Here is a 21,835-nt window from a genome sequence, read left to right as displayed (position 1 = left end):
TCCTCCTCTCAATGCCTATTAAACCAAGCATAAATATAAGCCATGTTAATCACAAGACAACTTAGTTCCAATACCTTAACATTACTTAACAAGTTCTCCCCTTTTGTCTTTGATTTTTAACAAATTGATTCCTCCTTTAGAATCAACCATCTCATGACTCAATTCTACACAATTTTTCATGAGAAATCCAATGATGCAATCAGATTTTTAAAATTCAAACTCCTTTCCCATGAACTCCTCTTGGCCGAACAGGGGCTATATGCTTCCAAAAATTCTATTTTTGATTCCAATGATTTTAAACACTTTCCAACATTATATCCCTACACAAAAACATGTTTTAAAGCCATTAGAATCATTAAATCAAGTAAAATCAAATTGCTTCTGCATGAACAATGCTGAACGAAATTCCTTCCCTTAAACCCTAACTTTGTTTTCATCCAAAAATCAATCCATACATCACTTAATCTTCCTTATTCCACTTAATTATTAATTTTTCTATCCTTTCCTAAGCATCACACATCTCAACCAAATTTCTCAGAATTTTTCAGTATTTTTCCAAGCAAAAATCCTTGTTTAATCAATGTAAAACTTAGAGATAGTGATGCTTGAAAATACCTTAGTGTTTCCTTGAAGTAAGTTGGATGATCTCTTGCCTAAAACACCTCAAAATTTTGTGCAAGGTGGTTGGATAAACAGTGACAGAGTTTTCCCTTATTTTTCCCGATTTTCTAACATTTTTCTTGTATTTTCAAGGGGTATTTATAAAAAAAAAATCCGTCTGCTCTCTCCCTCCTGATTTGCACGCCCAAATAACAGATAAGGAGGTGTGTTTGCAGCCATCAAGTGTCTCAAATCTTCAGATCTCACCAAGTGGCATTTCTCTAGATTTTTCCACACAAATATCTCTTAATTTTGCATTTTATTTAATAAAAATGGCGGAATCTGGAAAGTGCACGAAATTGGGCCTTTAATGAGTCTATTGTGGGCCCCAAAAATGGTTTGGGCTGGCCCAAAAATATGACCCACAAACCAAATCACTATCCCAAACCGATTTGAAACTTTATCAGTTACTATTCACTAGTAACATTCTATAATTTTTCCAGACCTCTAAAAATTTATTTCTCTCTATGATAATCCACCTTTTAATATGAGAGCATGATTTGAAAATTTTCAGAATTTTTCACCACTTCTAGGTATTTATTTTGAATTTTCTCCAGTTAGGCCTTTATCGGTAAATCTGAGAGAAAATAAATTTTCTAAAATTAATTCCTGAGCCTCAAAGGCCTAAAACCAATTTTATAAATTCAAACACACATTTAGATAAATTTTTTATCAATCTTCTAAATTTATTGAGGCCTCTAACTCATTCAAATAATTATTTTCTTTTATTTCCCCAATAATTTCCCGGAAAACCTCAGTTTACAGGAAATTCCGTAATAATTCATTTTCACCAAAATTCCACCTTCTGGGCCTCAACCGAGTTTCCAAACCTGTACTATATACTTTTTCCATTTTTTGGGGATTTTTTGGAATTTTTTTTTCAAATTTTTCCGTTTTGCCCTTCCTAAACCGATAATTACAAAAATGCTAACCCGGACCTTTTCAGGGTTTCATATCAAAAGTTATTTCATCTCCCCGTCTAGTTCCTACATTGACCCTCATCTCAATTTTTTATCTTTTATTGCCAAATGAAAATTTTTGGGATGTGACAATATGACAATGGATTTGTCATCTTTTCCCTCTTATTTTTATTAAGCAAGGAGAAACTGTTTGTAGCTTTTGACGATTTTGGACTTTAGCATTATTTGTCTTATGTAAGAAGCCAATTTTGACTGTCCCACAACCATGTTGTACGTTTCTTGATTTTTTTAAAAATAAACTGGGCTTATTTGTATGGGATCTACAATTGGCACTTTTCACAACTTGTGGATGGTGCAATTTTATATGATTTTTACATTTTATACTTTGTTGATTTGTTGATTGTTGATTGACCTCATGCCGCATGGAAGAAGTTAGTGAAGAATTTTTCACCCAAAAAAAAAGTAGTGAAGAATTGAATATAAGAATATAAATGAAAAACTAGTAAATAATGCTGATGTTGAAATTTTTTTTTTTTTAAATTACGCGGGGGTGGACTCAAACGCCGCATTACAACACAGATCCCACTAACACACACGTAAGTACCACTCAGCCAAACAGCTCACTGTAATGTTGAAATTTTATAATGACAGATAATAAAGGGAAATTATATTAAACTTCAATCTTGGTAGTTAAAAAAAATTAATATTTTATCCCCGTGCTTTATCATTATTTTTTATTGAATTTTGTTCCTTTAATTTAATAAATTAGCTCATTCTTTATTTTCAAAAATACATTTTCGAGTTAATCCCTTTGTTATTGGAGTTAATTAGAGTCTTAAAATCTTAGTCATTCCAGCCTAATTATAAAAGTCCTTATTTATAATCAAATAACTTATTATAACTTTAGGTGATATATTACAAGCAGCCTATTATTACACGCAAGCGCGCGCATGCGTCTAAAAAGTTTAGCCTTGATATGCCTTGATCCTTTTTAATTCAATCCATACACTTACTTTCTTTTTAAGAAAAAAATCCATCCTCATAATCATCAAATAATGTTAATAAGTTAATTCATAAAGTTAATTTTACGTTTGCAAATGAATCGGACTTACGTACAATTGCCATCAATGACATTAAAAGTTTGATAATTTGGAAAGAATAAACTAGTAATTTAATAACCAAAAAAGATTGATTCAAATTGAAAGGATATGACTCATATCCCAAAAAAACTTGATGAGTTCAAATTTTGTTGGTAAGAGCTTTGCAAGTGTATTTTGTAGCATTATTAAGTCTTGAGGCTGAGTTTTCAACATTTTTTTAGGAGGACTTTTTAATTTGATGCAATAATGTAACTTCGATACATTAACAATAAATAAATTCTGCGCAAAAAAAAAGAGAGAAATAACGTGATAGATCCAATAATCCGCCAATGACGATTTCGAAATCCAAATTTTCGGCAAAATAAATGGAAAAAACAAAAAGTTCATTTTCGGCAAGGTATATTTTGTTTCTCGCTTTGTTAGTTAGTAGAAATTGCTGATTCAACGAAAAGTTTGGAACCAAATCAGTCAAAATTGATTAAATTTACTCCTTCTTATCCTAAACGTTTTAGGGAGATTACAAAATTGGTTGAGTTAACTATTTGTAAAAAAAAATATGTGTTAGTTTATATTAAAAAAAACTCCTTTAGAATACAACAGAAAAGGAAAATAAAAAGTGACAGAAGGAAATTCAAAGAAGGAAGCCATGAATCTGTAGAGGGAGAAAAGCTGAAATCATTCCACATACTTTCTATAATATTCTCTGTTATAGGTATATATATTCTTCTATTAGAAGTAATCTTATTCAAAGTACTATCAAACACTAAATATGGCCACCTTTTTTAATGGGATTCGAGCATATATTAATTCCTCACATTATTAGGGACTAGTTTCTTTCACTAAACCCAACACACTTTTTAGCCATGCCCACATCCTTGGTCTTTGGTTTGGGCTCTCTTTTGGATCACCAAAGTAGGCCCAATTCCCCTGGGATGTTATAGGAAACCTTCTTAAATATGTGAAATAAAGACACCTCGTGAGATTAATCTCTTACTATTTGGGTAGGAGGATACTCTGGACAACAAAAAACAAAGATAATTTAAAAATAAAATTATAAATATGAGAAACTAAATTGATTGACATGTTATATTTAGGATATCAAAATAAAACTCTCTCAATTAACTCTTATATTTTTTTAAAGGGAGAGGGAGTAAATATAAAGCTTATCTTTTTCAGATTCATTGTACTGTATCAGTCAACTTCGCCCCAATTAAACTCTTTCATTCATTTTAATTTGAAAGCTTTAATAAACGAAATAACATTAGTGTGTGTGTGTGTGTTCCTGTCTTTTGCTTAAACAGGAATTATTTAATTCCGATAAGAACGAAATAAATGCCAGGTCAATATTGAGTCTCATATAAACCTCTAATTTCCCATTACTTGACATCGAATATTATATTGAACTTTACAGCTGCACTGCTGTTCTCAGTCATTGCAGAAATGGCCAGGATTTCATTCACACGTATCTTCTTTCTTCTCATCATTGTTATCTCAGGTGAGTTAATCAATAATTCTTCTTTGATGTTCAAATTCTAATATGCATGAGAAATTTGGTGGCTTCTACATATATGTGTGCCTACAATGACTTCTTGCAGTGGCTACTCTAAAATATCACCACTGAAAAATCGCTGTTCTATGACGATAATTAATTTCACCGAGGAAGTGGCGCCGCTAAAATTTTGAGTGATGATAATTTTTTTAATTGTTTGTGGCGACTATAATATGTCACAATTGAAAATTCACTTTTCTAATTAATATAGCCACTGAAAGTATGTGATGCCGCTAAAAATTGACTTTCAGCGATAATTTTTTTTCACTTTTTGCGGTGACCTTTTGTCATTGTTAATTATTTTTAGTGATGACAAAATCAATTTTTTTATAGTATGGATACATGTGTGCACACATTTGTTTCCCGTTTATGAAGCACTAAGAATTATAGGTGAGAATTAAAGTTACAATTGAGAAAATAAATTAAAAGAGTGTTTAATATGAGAAATTACTTGATAATTAGAATTAGGCAAGTCTATGTGGGTGGGATTTGAGAAGACCACTTCCCCTCATGGTATTTGTCAATCCTACCTATTTAGGTTTGCTCATTTCCAAAAAGTAAGCAATCACTCATATTAAATACTTTTTAATGGGTTTTTTTAATCACAATTTCAATTGTCACCTTTTATTCTTAATGTTTCATACCAAATGAGATTTGTGTGTTTACACACACATGACAATCAGTGGGGAAGTGGGGGAGGCTTGGCGGCCATGACCCCTTTTAAAGATTTTAATTTTTCTTTATCGTACAATGATATTATGCATTTCCCCGTTGCAAAAACAAATTATGAAAATTTCATCATCTGGAAAAGCATGCCCATTGGCCATTGCTGCTGAGATGGGAAGATTTAATGTAAAGTTGTAATTATTGGTCAATTAAAGAATAAAAACTAGACTTTTCAACCTCTAAAATTCACTTTTAAGTTCTGAAAAGTCGGATTTTTGAGCGTGTCCAACTCATATTATTGTTGCAGCAGATCGGATTTGGATATTGCAAATAGCATATTATTGTTGGCTTTGTGATGTTATCTCTCAAATTTAAAGGTCTATGTTTTACAAGATGGAAGATGATTTTCTCGATGATTCAATGATTATTTTGTTTTACTTGAAAGTTTACCGCAAATATGAAAGTTGATATTTTTATGCCATGAAATATCAACATAACTTAAAAAAAATATGGATATATTTTTTTGATGATTTAATTAATTCTTGAGGTGATACTTGATTATTCTCAAGATACTACATCCGCTTCTTAATATGATATCTAGTTTGTAATCAAAATTAAATCTTATATTAAGGACAGAGGAAGTATAATTTATGATTCTCCATATATAGTTTGAGTTTTATAACAATCAATTGATTGATTAATTCTTGGTACGTCAATTAGCTATGGCAATGAGAGGTGAAGCTGCCAGATGCGTAAAGGTTTTGGATCCGAGCAAACAGTGCCTTCTTGCGAAGTGCCAAGAGGATTGCTTTAAGCTTAAAGGAGACCAAGCAGGTCGTGGAGTATGCGTAGAGAGTGTTAACCAGCCAGGCAGTTATGAATGCCAATGCATCTATAACTGTTGATCTCTCTCTCTCTCTCTCTCTATTCTCTCTTATTACTTACAAAATATTGCTGCTGGATATGCTATATATATGTGGGCGCGCGCTCGTCCTGTACACACTTTTGTGTGTATTTGAGTAGTAATACTATAATAAATAAAGGTTATGTGTGCGTTTAATAATGTTTCATCGCATCGTTAGTTATATCGTGTACTCCCTCCGGTGCATAATACAAGATGTTAGTTAAGCTTATTCATGAGGGAGAATTGCCATGGAATCTCAAACAAGGAATGTGATTACTAAGAAATCTTAATGATAACAAAACAATATGCAATGACAGGTTTCAGAGTAGTAAATGATAACTGTTCACTTGTCACTAGGATTCACAAATCAAGAAATGTTAGTTAAGTTTTTAAATATATTTTTAATTGATAAAAGTTATTTATTTTACCCTTATGAAAAATGTGATTGGAAAATTCTTTCCTCTCTCTGTTGCATTTAAAATTCTCTTTCAGCCTTGTAACAAGGGGTAAAAATGAAAAACCGTCAATAATTACCTTGTCAATCTCTTATACTCTGGATTAAAAATTTTTTTCTAACAGACTTTTTATATTTTTGGACGGAAGGGATTATATACTTAATTACAGTGTACTATGTAGCTTAAGCAACACTCACAAGTAGAAATTAATTTTAATCATTTGTTTTCTTTTTGGGTGATATAGCTAGTTAGGTAGCAATTCAGCCAATAACAAAAATATAAAAGGATTACGTTCGGAATTTTGAATGCAAATCTTTTGTATTAAGTTTTGGTTCAGTTCCGTTGGCAAAAAATTTGTTTTTGGTTCAGTTCAGCAGAAATGAAAGTTATTGTTGATTTACATCCTCTTATTTTCTTTTAAATTTGTATTGCCATAAGTATCGATAATCAGTGTACCATAAGCAGCTCAATTCATTCCTCATATACTTACTCAAATCGTTGTACTTATGACTCTCATCACTAAATACTTTTCTTAAGACAAATAATCAAATTAGGTAGATAAATATGCTGATTAAAATTGGCTAAAGTTAATGCATATGTGAAAGATGCAACTTATTTTCCAAAACGACCTTATGAAAAAGGTGGGTGGGAGGGAAACGAGTGAAAAAAACTATGAGAGAGAGCAACTGGGGAAAAGAGATGATAGACAGTTAATGGTAAAACTCAGCCTTTGGGCATGAAGGAGACTAGCATAATGTTTCTATCAATTCATGTTGACTAATTTAAATAGATTAAGAAAATTTATTGAGTTAGTTATTTGTAATAATTAGGTGTTGTCTTCCCTAAAATATCCTTGTTAATTATGTATTAGCTAAAACTATTATTTGATTGAACTTCTAACATATACAACTACTATAAGAATTATTTAAAATAAATAAATAAATATGAGAGACAAAATAGATTTGGGCTTTATATTTTAGAACCAAATTAAAAGTTAAACTAGTTCTAAGGACTGGAGGTAATATTATTTTTTATTTGCAAACAATAGCATCTAACATAACATTTTAGTTTAAGGCCCATTTGTTTGAGGTTTTATGAAAAGAATCATTTATTTTTGTGGGGAAAAAAATACTTGAGACGTTGAAAATTTTCAGGATCTCAAAAAATACATTTCTAATTATTTGGAGAAGCTACTTTGAGCAGCCTATAAAAATAATCAAATGTGATATATGAGATGTTTGAACCAAATAAAACAAAGTTTTATCGAGTATTAGTTTGGAAGCTTAAGAAAATAATTTACCTCTCTAAAAATTAACACTATTTCTGGTTCTACATATAAGATCTAGTTTGCAATACAAATTATATTGCAAACTAGATCTTTTATTTAAGGGTGGAGATAATATAACCCAACTGGCAATTGAATTCAATACCTGTGTCTGTTATAGATTTGTTCCTCTTAATATCAATCCTGGTACCTAATATTTTCCTATATTCCTCTAAAATATTTGCTCCCAAGGAATTAGCCATATGAGCTTAATTTGTCTTGTTGTGTAACATCAGTACTAAAGATGACTGATTATTTGTTACTCCGTTCCTCCTTTTTTATAAACAATCTTGAACTAAATCACATAAATAAAGAAATTAGTCAAAATTGGTTAAAAATAAAGAATGTGTAAAAATTAAAAGCCCTTTCTCTAAAAATACTCTTATTAATAGAAGAGAGGGTACAAAAAAGAGAATAAAAAAATTATAATAATAAAGAGAATTATGAAAGACAGAGAATGTGTGGAAAGAGATTATATTAAAATATAATATTCAGGACATTTATTTAGAAAATGATGTTTTGGTAAACAAAAAAATATATATATTAACTATTATAATAAGTCTTTAATAAGGGTAAAATAAAAAGTTTGCTATAAATATTTAAGATAATTTATAAATATTATTTATAGTTGATTTATTAGTGAACAGGAAAAAATATTATCTAGATGGGTGAATAGATTGACCTTAAAACAACAACGATTAATTACGATTGCTATAAAACAAGCGCGTATTTTATCTTTGTTACCTTTTCTTAATAATGAAAAACAATTTGAAAAAAGCGAGTCAGCCGCATTCTGAGCAAAATAGCCATTTTCAAGTAGTGTTCGATCGATTACATATTAATCAATATTTGATTGATTGGTCTGAGGTTATGGACAAAAAAGATTTCTCTAACTCAATTTGTTTCTTTTTGTCCAAGATAAGAAAAAGACGATGATTATTAACACAAAGAGCATTATTAAAGACTTGTCCAGAACATCATATCCCAGTACCTCTTTAATTTGACATATGAGACTGACTGTTGACTGCATTAAATAAAAAAAACAAAAGAAGAATGCGTGGTCAGTGTAAAGAATATTTGACTTGAAACTGGAGAAATAACTTCCGGCAAATCTTGATTCATTTTCATAGAATCATTTCCTAATACTGATTTATGAAAGAATAAATAAGCACATTTGTTTCCATGAGATATATATGTAGATAAGAAAATAAAATATACTTCCATATAATTATAAAATACCACTGTCATTTTTTTTTTCACAATGTTTTGCCTAATAATTATCATAAATTAGTATTGTGAAAGCTTTTTTTTTTGAGGGGGAAAAGACAAAAAAAATACCTTCAAATATATAAAATTCTAAATCAATGTTAGTGAAAAGCAAAATCTCATATCAGGACAGAGGTACTAATTTGGCATTTTCAAATATTGGCAAAAGACAAGTTTGCTATTAATAAAATGACAAAAAGAAAGACAGTGTAGAAAATAAGTTAGTGTGGTATATTTATATAAACACATTGTCAATTAATTTGAAAGCGTTATCAACACACCTAATAATGAGATAATATCTGATTTGCCTAAGTTTTGTAATTGGTTTGGCTTGTAATGAATTTTATTGATTACTTATTGTCAATATATATAATTGTTGTTAATATATTTGCAAGAATTGTCAGCGGTCCTAACCAGTTAGCAACATGCTTGGTTTGCCTTGTGATAAGTTTTATTGATTTGTTGTTGTTAATACATATAAAAGTGTTGTTAATCTATTTTAAAAAGTTGGCAACACGTCTAACAAAATTGTAATGAATTTTTCTAATTAGTTATTATCAATACATATAAAAGTGTTGTTGATCCATTTAGAAGAGTTGTTAATACACCTAACAAAGTTGTAATGAATTCTCCTAATTACTTATTTTTAATACATATAAAAGTGTTGTAAATTTATTTGAAAAAATTGTCAACGTGCCTAACATAGTTGTTAATATATTTATGTGAAGGCAATTAATGTGCCCTATTATAAATTTTTCATATTACTTATAGCGAATACATATGTAAGTGTTGTTAACCAATAAATATTATATAATTCAAATAGTGTCTTTCAAATACAAATAATCATCAGATGCTATATAGTTATTAAGAAGTTTAATGAAGTAGTAAACACCTAATTCATACACTGTCATCACAAAAATCTAATTAGCAACAACTGTGCTTACTATTTAGATAAGTGCTACTGCTTTGTTTTCTTTTTTTTCTTGTTCAAAAAGTTTCAAAGCTTTAGCACTATTTTTTTTTTGGTCACAAAAAATGAGTCAAAAGTCTCCATCAATCAAACTACACCATTTTCAACAAGGCATTCATATTTATGCACTCACTTTCTTTTATCTATATTATATATATGTATTTCTTCATCATCCTAATGATTCCTTGGGGCATAACTCAGGCCACCCTAGAAACAATAAAGGCCAACCCAGAAACAATAAAGACTGGTTAATCTTTGTAGAGATTAGGCGCTCCTTCCCATTTCTTAATCATCAAGATAATTATTCACACTTCCGCAATTTGTATTTTGAGATAGATTCCAGTTCTAGGATGAACAACTAAAGGGATATTTTCAGTTCGTTGATTTTATTGGATGACAAAGATGACGAGAAGCAACTGGAGAAGAAGAAAGCCATGGATTTTGATCGAAACGAAGCTATGTTTGAGAGTAACCAGAAGTAGCAAGCTCAAAGCTATGATTGACTATTATATATAGCTTTAGGACCTTTATGCCGATATGAATGAGCTCCACCGTTTGGGAACCAAAAGAGCTCATCGTCGTTCTACTTCTTCCTTCATTTCTGACAATGTGGGCTTTAAAGTTCCGATGCTAATGAGGTCTAGATCGTTTTCTTCATATCTGCGCTATTACTGGCTATGGATGAAAGAACGACAAAAGAAAGGTGAAAAAGGGAGAGAGAAAGAGTGAGGAGGGGGAGAGTTAATTTGGCGAGTATAAAGCTGATAGTGAGGTTGTCGTGGGAAAGGGAGGGAGAAAGAGTGAGGAGGGGAGGTAGACATCTGAAAAGGAACAGGAAGGGAAAAGATTAATTAGAGGGCATGGTGGTAAATTAACAACATTCCAAAATCCCAATTTGATACCCATGGCTTGATTTGGGATTGGTACAATTAAGGTAACTAATTTGGGCTTTATGAATTTTGAGGGCATTTTTATGGGATTTCCCCCCCTTTTTCCGTACTAGTGAGGAGTACAAGTTGATTGCATTGAAATTAATGTGATAACTCCTTTCTATTATATTTATAAGCTTTAAATTTAGGGAGAAATGTGATCCATTTTATAATTTTTATTATGGGTTTGTTTCAATATTTAATTCGTTTTTTTTAATTTTCTTATTAATTATTTATTCTCTCTCATTGTATTTTTTATACATTTTTTCATTTATTATAAGAACATATTTAAAAATAAAATTATATTTTTTACCTATTTATTATGTTTAACTAATTTTAAATAATTTTTTATTATACAAAAATTAGTTATTCAAGACTTATTGACAAGAGGAAGAAGTGATTCATTACAAAAGTGAGATTATCAATTTAGCAGGCAATTCACTCTTAGAGCCTGTTTGGGTGCCCCCAAAACCATAGTTTGGATGGAATGTCACCCAAATAGCATTAATTTTGGACTAATAATCTGAAACCATGGTTTGAACCAAAACCATAGTTTTGGAACCCAAAACCCAAAACTATGCATAGTTTTAAGAGAAGTGAATCCATTCTACTTCTGGCTCAAATTAGAGAGTATGATTGTGCCTATCAAAGTAGATCTCAACAATAATATGACTTTAACATCCCTTATTATTTTTTTATAAATATATTTAATCTTATATCTTATGAATATATATACATATTAATTATTTATTAATTACATTATTTTATGTATTATTAATTATGTTGGTAAAAAATATATTATTAACAATTTTATTCCTTCAAATTAAAATATATCATAAAATCTATTTTTTATGTAATTATCATATTAACTTATGCTTTTTTTTAGTAATTTGTATATATAAAAAGTACTTCTGATAATAACTATCCAAACACTTTCACTTCTCATAAATCACTTTTTCACAAAATCTATTCTCCTCAGAATCTATCCTCCAAAAGCTATTTTCCAAATCATAATTTGGTTTTATCCAAACACCCCTAAGGTACAAATTTTCACAAAATTTGTATATGTAGCATGCATGTATGCTTCCCTAAATTGCCAAGATACAAGATCGTTTATCAAACGCCGTTGAAATTGTAGTCTTGGGGGGTGTTTAGCTAACCTCAGAAGTGCTTTTTAGAAGCACTTTTCCGCAAATCGAGACAAACTCCTGTACATATTTACTTCATATACCGTAAAAGCACTTCTGAAACCATGATTTTGTTCTTACCCACACACCCTAGGCACTGCTAGTTGAATTGATGGAAGTATATTATTATTTTAAATAAAAGAGATCTTCCTATTAAAACAAGAATAAAAATTTCTGTATAAATGTTTTTGGCCTAATAAAAAGTTACAAGTTATTTTATATTTAGATAAAAAATATGTACGCATTTTTAAAAAAATGGATAATTGATATTTACTATCTTTAATATTTTTCAAGTGTATTTTAATTTTGAAAGAATCCCATTTAATTTAATTGAAATATTAAAATTAAAAATCAGGGTCTTCACTTTTTAATAAATAAATGATTAATATAAATTTTGGCCCTTCAAGTTTATCCTCATTTTGGTTTTGGTTTTTCAAGTTTTAAACTATAGATTTTGGCCCCTCAAATTTTTTCCATTTAAAACATCTTATAATCCATTAAAAATTTGGACTATTTTTTCTCTTGAGGATCACAAAGTCATAACCTATAATTTAAAACTTGAGAAACTAAAACTAAATAAGAACAAATTTAAAACATCAAATATTATATTCACCTAATAAATAAGAGTTAATTTTCCATCTACTTTTTCCTCTGAGAAGACGAATAGACGTGTGAGGGTAATAAGATCACTTCTGAAATAGGAATGAAAGCAGAAATGGCATGGCACACGACACAGTACCGTACTACTCAGTCCTTACCGTTTCCCTCCTTTTTTGTCTTCTTCTCATTTTCTTTTCTTCAGCCTAGACCATCTTCTTTCTTCTCCCGTTTCTTTGGTCGTTTTCATCTTCCTTTTATGATCATGAAGAAATGAAACTTATGTGCTAAGTCTTCTATTGCTATATCTTCCCAAGTATGGCAATGCGCTTTAGAAGTTGGCTTCTTGGATTCCACGGATGAACTCTGAGAATTTGTATCGGTCTCCTTTTCAGATTCACCTTACTTAAGACACTCAAACCGAACTGCATTTTGCTCTCAGGTCTTCAAAAGTTTCAAGTCGTCTTGGTGCGTGTTTGAAAGCTCGTTGAGAAGGTTAGACCACGTTCGTACTGGATTGCTTGTTATATTACACCTAAGGCGAGGTTCTTCAGTGCAGATCAAGTGAGTAGTGAAGCGAGTCATTTTTCTTCAAACTTCTTCCGCCATCTTCTTCGCCTGGTCCTTCTATTTCTTCTATTTGCTGCTGGTTTTTCTGTGCGCGCCAGTGAGTTACTCAAATCTGACCCTTGAAATGACTTGGTCAAGTGATCAGCGACCTGAGCATTTGAGTTAATCCAGCCTTAATCTCTAGAGGGATCTTCCTTTGCGATCCCGATGGCAGCTGCAATTTCAGAACAAACCTTTATAGATATTTGTGTATTGTTTTTTTTTTTTTTAATTCTGCATGAAGCTCAGGTATCCGCATCCTTTCATAGAATCCTAGGGCTAAAGCCTTTAACTCAGTTTTAGCGTTAATTCTTGTCACAACTGATTGTTTTTAGCTTCTTAAGATGACTAGATTGCCCCGGGCATAAACAGAGTATCCAGTAGGAGATCTTCTATCTAATATTGAACTTGCCTAATCTGCATCGTTGTATACTTCCACATTTCTTGTTTCAACTCTACAAAGTTTCAAAATTTCACAAGTCTTTAAGTATCTTAGGATTTTATATGCAGCCTCCATAGTTCTTTTTGTGGCTTGTTCATGAGCTGGCTGACAATGCTTATTCGGAGCCTAATGTCTGGCCAAGTATGGGATAAGCATATTAACTTCGATAAACCTTTCAAACCACACTCTAGGCGTCTGCTTTAATCCATACAAAGACTACAAATCTTTGTAGGTTTGGACTTTTCCATCTGTTTGTTGGTGCGCTTTGCGCCTTTGCCTCTGTTTCTTCTGTAGAGTGTCTACACTTTGCTTCTGTCAGGCTGTGTCGTCCTTGTTTCCATCACATTTTCATCTTCCAGATTTCTGGGTGAATTTTCATGGCTGTGTGAGGTTGTGTCTTGGTCATCAAGGAAAGCTCTTACCTTTCCAAGAGTTTTCTCAAAAAATTGAATCTTCTCCTTACTGAGCCTTTGATCATCAACTTCTTTTCTCTCATCTCATGAAGCGACATACCCTTTAACTTCAGCTTTCTGCTTCTGTTTCATATTTGGGGGATTTCCATGCAACTCCCAGCATATATTTCTAGTGTGCCCTCCCTTGTTATACTGGTCACACCAGCCTCTAGAGGCCCTTTTTCCTTTCTGATCAGTAACTGACACTTCTTTTGCGGCCAGTACAGATGCTTCTGGTTGCAAGCTATTTCCTTGGGTGAACTGCTTTCAGCTTTCCTCACACTTTACCATATTAAAAGCTTCAGATAGGCTGGCAGAGGTGTTAGGAGATAAATATTGTCGAGTCCAAGCAAAAATCCAGATGTGTATTCTCTCTCAACTATTTGCTTCTATTAGAAAGAATCAAGGCTGCATCTCCGCTTATGATGATCATACAAATCTACTTGTTGCCAAAGATGCATGAGTGAGAAGTAGTATTGGGTCACGGGTGCTCCGCCTTGCTTTAGGTTTCGGAGTGGTCTTCTAGCTTGAACTAGAGATGCTATGTTCTCTGTTGTTGAGAATGTCTGCCTCCTATCCTAGATTTGTTTTTCGGTGTTGTTTTCCTTTGTTTCATCAATAATTTGTTTCAATAATTTAAAAATTCATGTTCTTTTCTACCTACAGAGAATGGGTGGTGGAAGGAAGACCAAGCAATATACATTGCCAGAGAAATCAAAAACATCATGGTCACTGAACTGTAGCATAAGTGCCAGAAATCTTGGGAAGGCTGAGTTGGCTGGAGTTATCTTCGGTTGCACAAACAATACAATGGAGGAATGCATTTCCAAACAGCTGTTTGGTTAGTTGATCTTTTTCCAAATTCCTAGCTTCTTAGCAAGCCACCATTGTAGTTGCTGTTCATAAAACAAACTGAATTTAATGTGAATTCACTTTAAATTGTGGAACAGGCCTACCAGCTTCTCATATCTCTTATGTAAAGCATATTCGACCTGGTTTGCCACTTTTCTTGTTCAACTACAGTGACAGGAAGCTACATGGTATATTTGAAGCTGCTAGTGAAGGGAAAATGAACATTAATCCTTGTGGGTGGAGTGAAAATGGTTCAGGTCGCACCCGATTTCCAGCACAGGTATTTCTTGATGTTACATAATAATTTCAAAATTGGTTTCATGCCAGTAATCATTTCCATTCTAACATACCTATTTTTTTGTCATATTTTTAAGGTAAGGGTCCGAATTCAGATGCAATGCCAACCCCTGATTGAAGATAAATTTGGTCATGTAATCATCGAAAACTATTATGAATCAAATCACTTTTGGTTTGAATTAGACCAGAGTCAGACAAGTAAGTTGATTTCTATGTTTACAACTTCACCAGTTTTTGCAAGCAATGCCCTCAACGTTGAGAGAGTCAATTTAAATTTGAACCCTAACTCATCTATTGTGAGAAATGGGGATCATTCTACTGTGCATTCAAAGGCTCACATTAGACAAAGTTCTTTCAATACTCATGGTTTGGAGGAGGAAAATTGGTCACTGAACATATCAAACAATGAAGAAGCACATAGAGGGGGGCAAGCAGAAGAAATTTGTCTCCAATCTCATGATTTTGCTTGCAAAGACCAGAGTTTTTCCCTTCCTCAGAAAAAATGGAATGAACCATTTGCAAAATCAATCACTACTGACAGTATATCGGCTCCTTCATCTAGTAGTCTTGATTTTGATGGGAAAAGTAATTCTTTGCAAGATTTTGGAGGGGAATCTGGACAATTTTATGAAGAATTTGATGCCATGAAGCAGCACACGGAAACCCAGGGCTACTCTCTTGGAACAGACAATGATCCCTACTTTCCTCAAAAGGGTTCAATGGAGATCATGTCTCCTAAGACTAATACCTCAGAGGGGAATATTTCTTTGTTGGACAGAGCAGAGACAGGAAACTGTTCCTTGCCTGAAGAAGAGTTTGTTTCAGATGTCAATTCACAGTCTACTATGAACAAGGTAACTTGTCGTCTTCTGTCCTTAAACCCAGTTATGCAAATAAAATGCATTGATTTTTGTTCCCCCTTCCATTGGTTGATTTTAACGATCCCTACATAGTGTGATAGGACTTCTTCTTGTTGTTGTTGATTTTATAGATGCTAGAGGAAGTCCATCAGTTGAAGCTCAATCAAGTCAAACAGGATCAGAAAATTAGATTGTTGGAGGAGGAGTTGGTATGAATCCGACCATTATTTAAATTTGACTTTGTTGTTGGAAATAAGAGTTATTCTATTATTGGTGAGGAAATCAGAATGTATATTATTATTTTCTTCCATCGCCATTTGTACCTTCTGTACTTATAAATGATGATGCTCTTTGGCATGTCAAATGAAGCTGTTGTATTTTGTGCATTTTATTCATTGGCAAATTCAGGTTGAATCAAGAAGGGTGATAAAGAACTTGAACCAGCTATTGGAAATCTCAGAGCGTAGCTCACGTCAACAAACTGATCTTGTTAAGGAATCTGCGTCAAGTATTGGTAAATCAATACTAATAATAGGAGGTTTTGATGGGGTATCCCACTTATCATGTTTAGATTGTTATTGTCCTTCTCGTGATTCATTGGAGTACCTTTGTCCAATGAGTTCTATGCGCTCATATACTTCTGCTGTCAAGTTGAATGGTGAAGTTTATGTTATTGGGGGTGAATGCTATAATTCGTGGTATGATACAGGTATTGGATGCAACCTTCAATTATTCTTTCCCCTGTTTCATTTTCGTGCAAATTGTTTTTCTCTTTGCTAAATTGTTCTGAAATTTATTCTCTTGTTGTGAAGTTGAATCGTACAATTTGGAAAAGAACCAGTGGGTTACACGTCCTTCAATGAATCAAAAGAAAGGAAGTCTTGCTGGGATATATTTGAATGAGAAGATTTTTGCAATTGGTGGTAGCAATGGAGTACAATGTTTTTCTGAGGTTGAAGTATTTGATATCAATGTTGGAATGTGGATCCCCTCGAAATCAATGCAAGATAAGGTATTGCGAGCCTCCCTTAGTTTAATACATTAGACGTGCACGTTATAGACTGCATACATAAACATATGAGCATAAAAAATGCTTGATCTACACACTTGCTACTGAGAAGAAATTTATCAGGAAATGTCAACAGATTCTGCAAGAGTCAAATTCTGACATCCTATGTTGATTCTTGCCTTGAAATTTTTTATCTTAATACAGTTTCTGATCTTTTTGTTTTTTAAAAGAAAATTACAATGACTTTGTTTCTTGATAGTGCATAAAAAGCTTCATTGAATTGATAATTTTCTTGAATTAGTGTATGAATTACGAGCAATAAAAATTCAGTCACATTTTCTCTTCAATATCTATACTGTTAATTTGTTCTCGAATATGGTTTGCTTTGTTGACTAACATTTCACTTTATTCTGCCAGAGATTTTCCCTTGCTGCAGCAGAAATCAATGGTGCAATATATGCTGTAGGTGGATATGATGGAAAAGACTACTTGAAGTGAGATTTCCTTTTGGTTCTCCCCCTACAATTTTTTGCCATCTGACTGCTAGTGCCAGCATATTTTCAAATTTTACTTTTTTGCTTCATCTAAATCAGTTAGGCCATAGAGTGGTGGCGATGGAAACATATATCAAATAATAGCCATGAATATATATCGTCATTACTGATATACATGTTTGGGATATGTCTGGGAGAAATGATTGTTGAATTTCATTGATAGGGGCATAAGATTTTTTATCTCCCAAAAACCCAACTTTTCTGAATCATGAAAATTCTAAAGTAACCTTTTAAGTTTAATTTCTTTATATCTAATAATATTTGTTCTGGGTTGAATGCTTATTTGGGTGCATGACATTTATTGCTTGCTTTCTATACCCTTCCTTTTGATGGGTGGAGATAATTTCAGTGCTATTAGCTGAAACTTGTTTTTATCTCCCTTCATTTAAGTCCCGTTACAAATCCAATTATTTCTCAGACCAGAGGCACATTTAACTGTGGTTCTCAAGTATTACTTTCATTCATTATGGTAAACTTTATGTTTGGTTTTGACTTGCCTAGAAGTCTTAAGTAGATTTATTGCAGCTTGCTTACCAATTGATGTGTAATTGAGTATGAGTGTATAATATGGTTTGGAAATTAGCATAATAGACTTCACGGAACTTTAATGACGATATGGTTTTCTAAAAAATTTTCTTGTTCTATTTAAAATACGAGAAAGCATACCAGAAGCATAGATAATAAAGCTAATAGCCAGAGAACAGCAGTTCATCAAAGTATTATTTCCTTATCAAAACAGATGCAGGGCTTAAAAATGTTAAAAGAAAATTAGTCGTGTAGCTGAACAGAAACACAGGAAAGAATAAAATGGAGCCACAAGACTGCACTTCTATAGGCCAGAAACTATACAAAATTCAGCATGCCTTTCTCAGCCTTGCTCTTTCCTTCTTATTCCTTCTTAACAAACTGTTATCAGCTTAAATTATAGAAATCAACTGATTTATTCATGTGTCCCTGTTGACTTCCCAGCCCAAAGCGTATTGTCTTTGTTTTCCTTCTCTAATGTTACTCCTATCATACAACTTGGTAATAACTAATAAGAGTCCATCAGCTTGGTTATCGAACTCTTTTTTTCTAAATGGTGTCACTAACTTTTGCAGACCATGACTAGATATAACTGTATGTAGGAGTTTGTAGAAAACTATAGCAGCAACAACAACAAGCCTTATCCCACTAGGTCAGGTCAGCTACATAAATTACACAACGCCATTTACTCTATCAACAACCAAGTTCTTAAATATGTTGTTAACCAGAAGGTCTCATTCAATACCCTCATTGAGTATTCTTCTCGGTTTTCCTCTGCTCCTTTTTATGGAACTCTATATTGTCTGATCTACTCTCCTCACTAGGGGCCTTAAATGGCCTTTTCTGCATATGCCTAAACACCTCAAGCGATATTTAACCATTTTTTTTCGATAGGCGTCACACCGACTCTTGTTCTGATATTTTCGTGTCAGATGTTATCTTTTCTTGTATGACCACACATCTATCTCAACATCCTCATTTCTACTACCCCAACTTTATGCTCTTGTTTTCCCTTTATTGCCCCACATACACAACAATACAACATAGCTGGTCTTATAGCAGTTTGATAAAATTTTGCCTTAAGCTTTGCAGGTACCTTCTTATAGTAAATAACTCCGGTAGTCTTCCTCCACTTTAACTGACCAGCTTGTATGCTATGAAAAACGTCTCCATTAATTTCACCATCCTCGTGTACAATGGATTCTAGATATTTAAACTTTGATACTTGGAGTTTGTGGAAAACTAATTTGTTTAATTTCTTTGGAGGAATTCTATTTTATGATCGTCTGTAATATACCCAAAACGAAGTACTTTGATTCTTTCATGTGACTATTATCATAAGCTGTGGGAGGTTTCTTTATATAACTGTAAGTATCACTTTTCAAAAGCAAATGGTGGGAAGATTAGAAACTGAAAAGGATTCAGCTTTTATTCTTCCTTATGCAACTATGTTCAAAACTTGTCATTTTATGACTCGTTTCTTTGTCCACGCTAATTTTGAGTAACAATTCCTTTATTTCTCCAATATAATAACAGATCACTGGAGAGATATGATCTTCGGGAACCTTCATGGAGAAGACTTGAGAGTATGTCCACAAAGAGAAGCTGTCATTCTTTGGCAGTCCTCAACGAAAAGCTGTAAGTTGACTTCCTATTTTACCTCTTATTGCTCGCCCATGTTTGTAATTAAGCCACTGAAAAATAGCGCAACTTCATGATGGGAAATAAACAATAGGAAGGATTTATTTAGTTGTTAGTGATTTATTAATGCGGCTATATTTCGTTTCCCACAAGGCTTTCTTTGATTGTTTCCTATTTTATGAGTTCTCTTGCTTGAAGTTTAAGTTAGGTTTAAGTTATTATTTTTAATGATTGTTCTTAGGGCGCTATACGTAGACCTAGGATTATTTTCATATAGACCTTTTGATGAATTAAAAGATTGAGTAGTTGCTGTCTATTTCTCCCTCCTTTCTCCTTCTCCTCTTCTCTCTTGTCCTGCATCAAAGGGCCGCATGGAATGAACTCATAAAACAACCATGGAGTCATCGTCCCGGGTTGTTGGGGTAAGTTTCATATCAGTTGTAATCAAAATATAAAGGTCGTGAAGAGATCAGTAATTTAATCAGAAGATAAAAGTAGCAATCCCAAAGTCAATGGAAGCTACATTTACGCTGTAATTTAGCATCCCTTTCCCCTCCTTTCTTTTCTTGATTCCCTTTCCTTCTCTCAACTCCCATGTATGCAGAATGGGAGAGTAACACCTGGTGTGTGTTTAGCGGAAGATATAGAACATTTGTCTTAGAAATCTGCTAACAACAAGAAGCTCAGGAATGATACAGAGATATGCATGCCTAGTTTTATTTGAATCGGTTAGATAAAACGTTTGAAGTTTGTTGTAATTTTGGAGAAATTCAATTCTATGATAGTCTTCCATTGAACTTGCCATGTGTCCTCATTCCATAGAATTCAATCGATATATCTAAAATTATGAATGATAATATTCACACTTAAAAATGTGTTTTTATGTATCTTTAAATTAAATTAGCGCCATTCCTACATGCGAGGGGGCAAGCCACTCGAGTAGTGAGGAGTTTTCTTGCTTTATTGTCTACTTTTTCTCTTCAAAGTTCAGTTCCATTTATTTTCTTTCTTCAATTTCCCATTTCAATCCTACCAAAAAGTCTTCCATCATATCAAACGGGCATAACAACAATTTTGGAGGGAGACCTGGGTTCACATCACAAAAAGATGTTAGATACTGAACATCAAAGTAATTTCTCTGCAGATATGTCATTGGTGGTTATAATGGCGAACAGATGGTCTCAACAGTGGAGATGTATGACCCTCGTGTGAATCACTGGACGATGGTTGAATCAATGAATAATTCTAGGGGATTTTCTTCAGCTGTTGTTATTGGAAACTCAATTTTTGCCATGGGAGGTTTGGTTGAAAATAATGTTTCTAACAAGGTATGTGACATCCCTCTGTTGAACTTCACCGGGAATGGGTTGAGATTATTTGATATTTTATAAGTACTGATTGAAATTCTGGAAACTAATGTCATGGTAGCCTATCCCAAGCATCAATTTCAAAAGCACTTCAAATTGGGTGATTCTTGTTTTATTCGTAGCTGCCAGTGAAACAGATCATGGCTTTTCAAGGAGCCATATCCTTAAATCTGGATCAGCTCAACAATTAGGATGTCTGAATTGAAACATACAATAGATATATCAGCCAGAAATAATTTCTGCTTCCCCAATTTCATAACCTCATGGTACTACGCTGAAGTGCTGGATTATTGCTTTGTTTTCCGATAACCTCAGGTGGAATATTACACGGAGACTCAAGGCTGGCACTCTACTAATCTTAAAGCTCTTGGCAAGCGATGCTCCTTCTCTGCTGTAGTCCTGTGAGGGTATGGTTTTACTTTACTGTATATATGTTCCCCTTCTCAAAAAGATTAACTTGCCCTCATTTTTCCTTACGTGGCTGCGCATAAAGTTTAACTCAAGATCTTATTATCTGAAACTACCACAGGTGTCTGAACTCTTATTCTGGAAACATTAACCTTGTTTGGTTTTTTTGGTAAAACAAGGACTTGTCCTTCATTCTGGAACAACAAGCAAGTAGGGGACGAGACTCAATGAAATGAAATGTGTTAATGAGGTTTTGTTCTCTCCGAAAGTAGTTAGCGTTGACTTTAGGTTC

The 21,835-nt window shown here is 32.9% G+C and overlaps 1 protein-coding gene across 1 annotated transcript; it reads left to right on the top strand.

The window, feature by feature from the left end:
• The first annotated feature begins 5,617 nt into the window (after positions 1-5,617).
• LOC114738294 (uncharacterized) lies at positions 5,618-21,540 on the top strand. Its single transcript, XM_028926334.1, has 11 exons — positions 5,618-5,737; positions 14,697-14,871; positions 14,981-15,162; positions 15,257-16,033; positions 16,171-16,248; positions 16,448-16,748; positions 16,852-17,051; positions 17,466-17,542; positions 19,664-19,765; positions 20,913-21,096; positions 21,451-21,540. The coding sequence occupies exons 1-11, from the start codon at positions 5,618-5,620 to the stop codon at positions 21,538-21,540; spliced, it is 2,286 nt and encodes a 761-aa protein (XP_028782167.1).
• The last annotated feature ends 295 nt before the right edge of the window (positions 21,541-21,835 follow it).

Source organism: Neltuma alba, unplaced genomic scaffold (assembly GCF_004799145.2).
Source record: "Neltuma alba isolate B1F8T4 unplaced genomic scaffold, ASM479914v2 tig00013571_pilon, whole genome shotgun sequence".
In the NCBI taxonomy this organism is placed as follows: domain Eukaryota; kingdom Viridiplantae; phylum Streptophyta; class Magnoliopsida; order Fabales; family Fabaceae; genus Neltuma; species Neltuma alba.
This window is presented reverse-complemented; position numbering and strand designations above follow the sequence as displayed.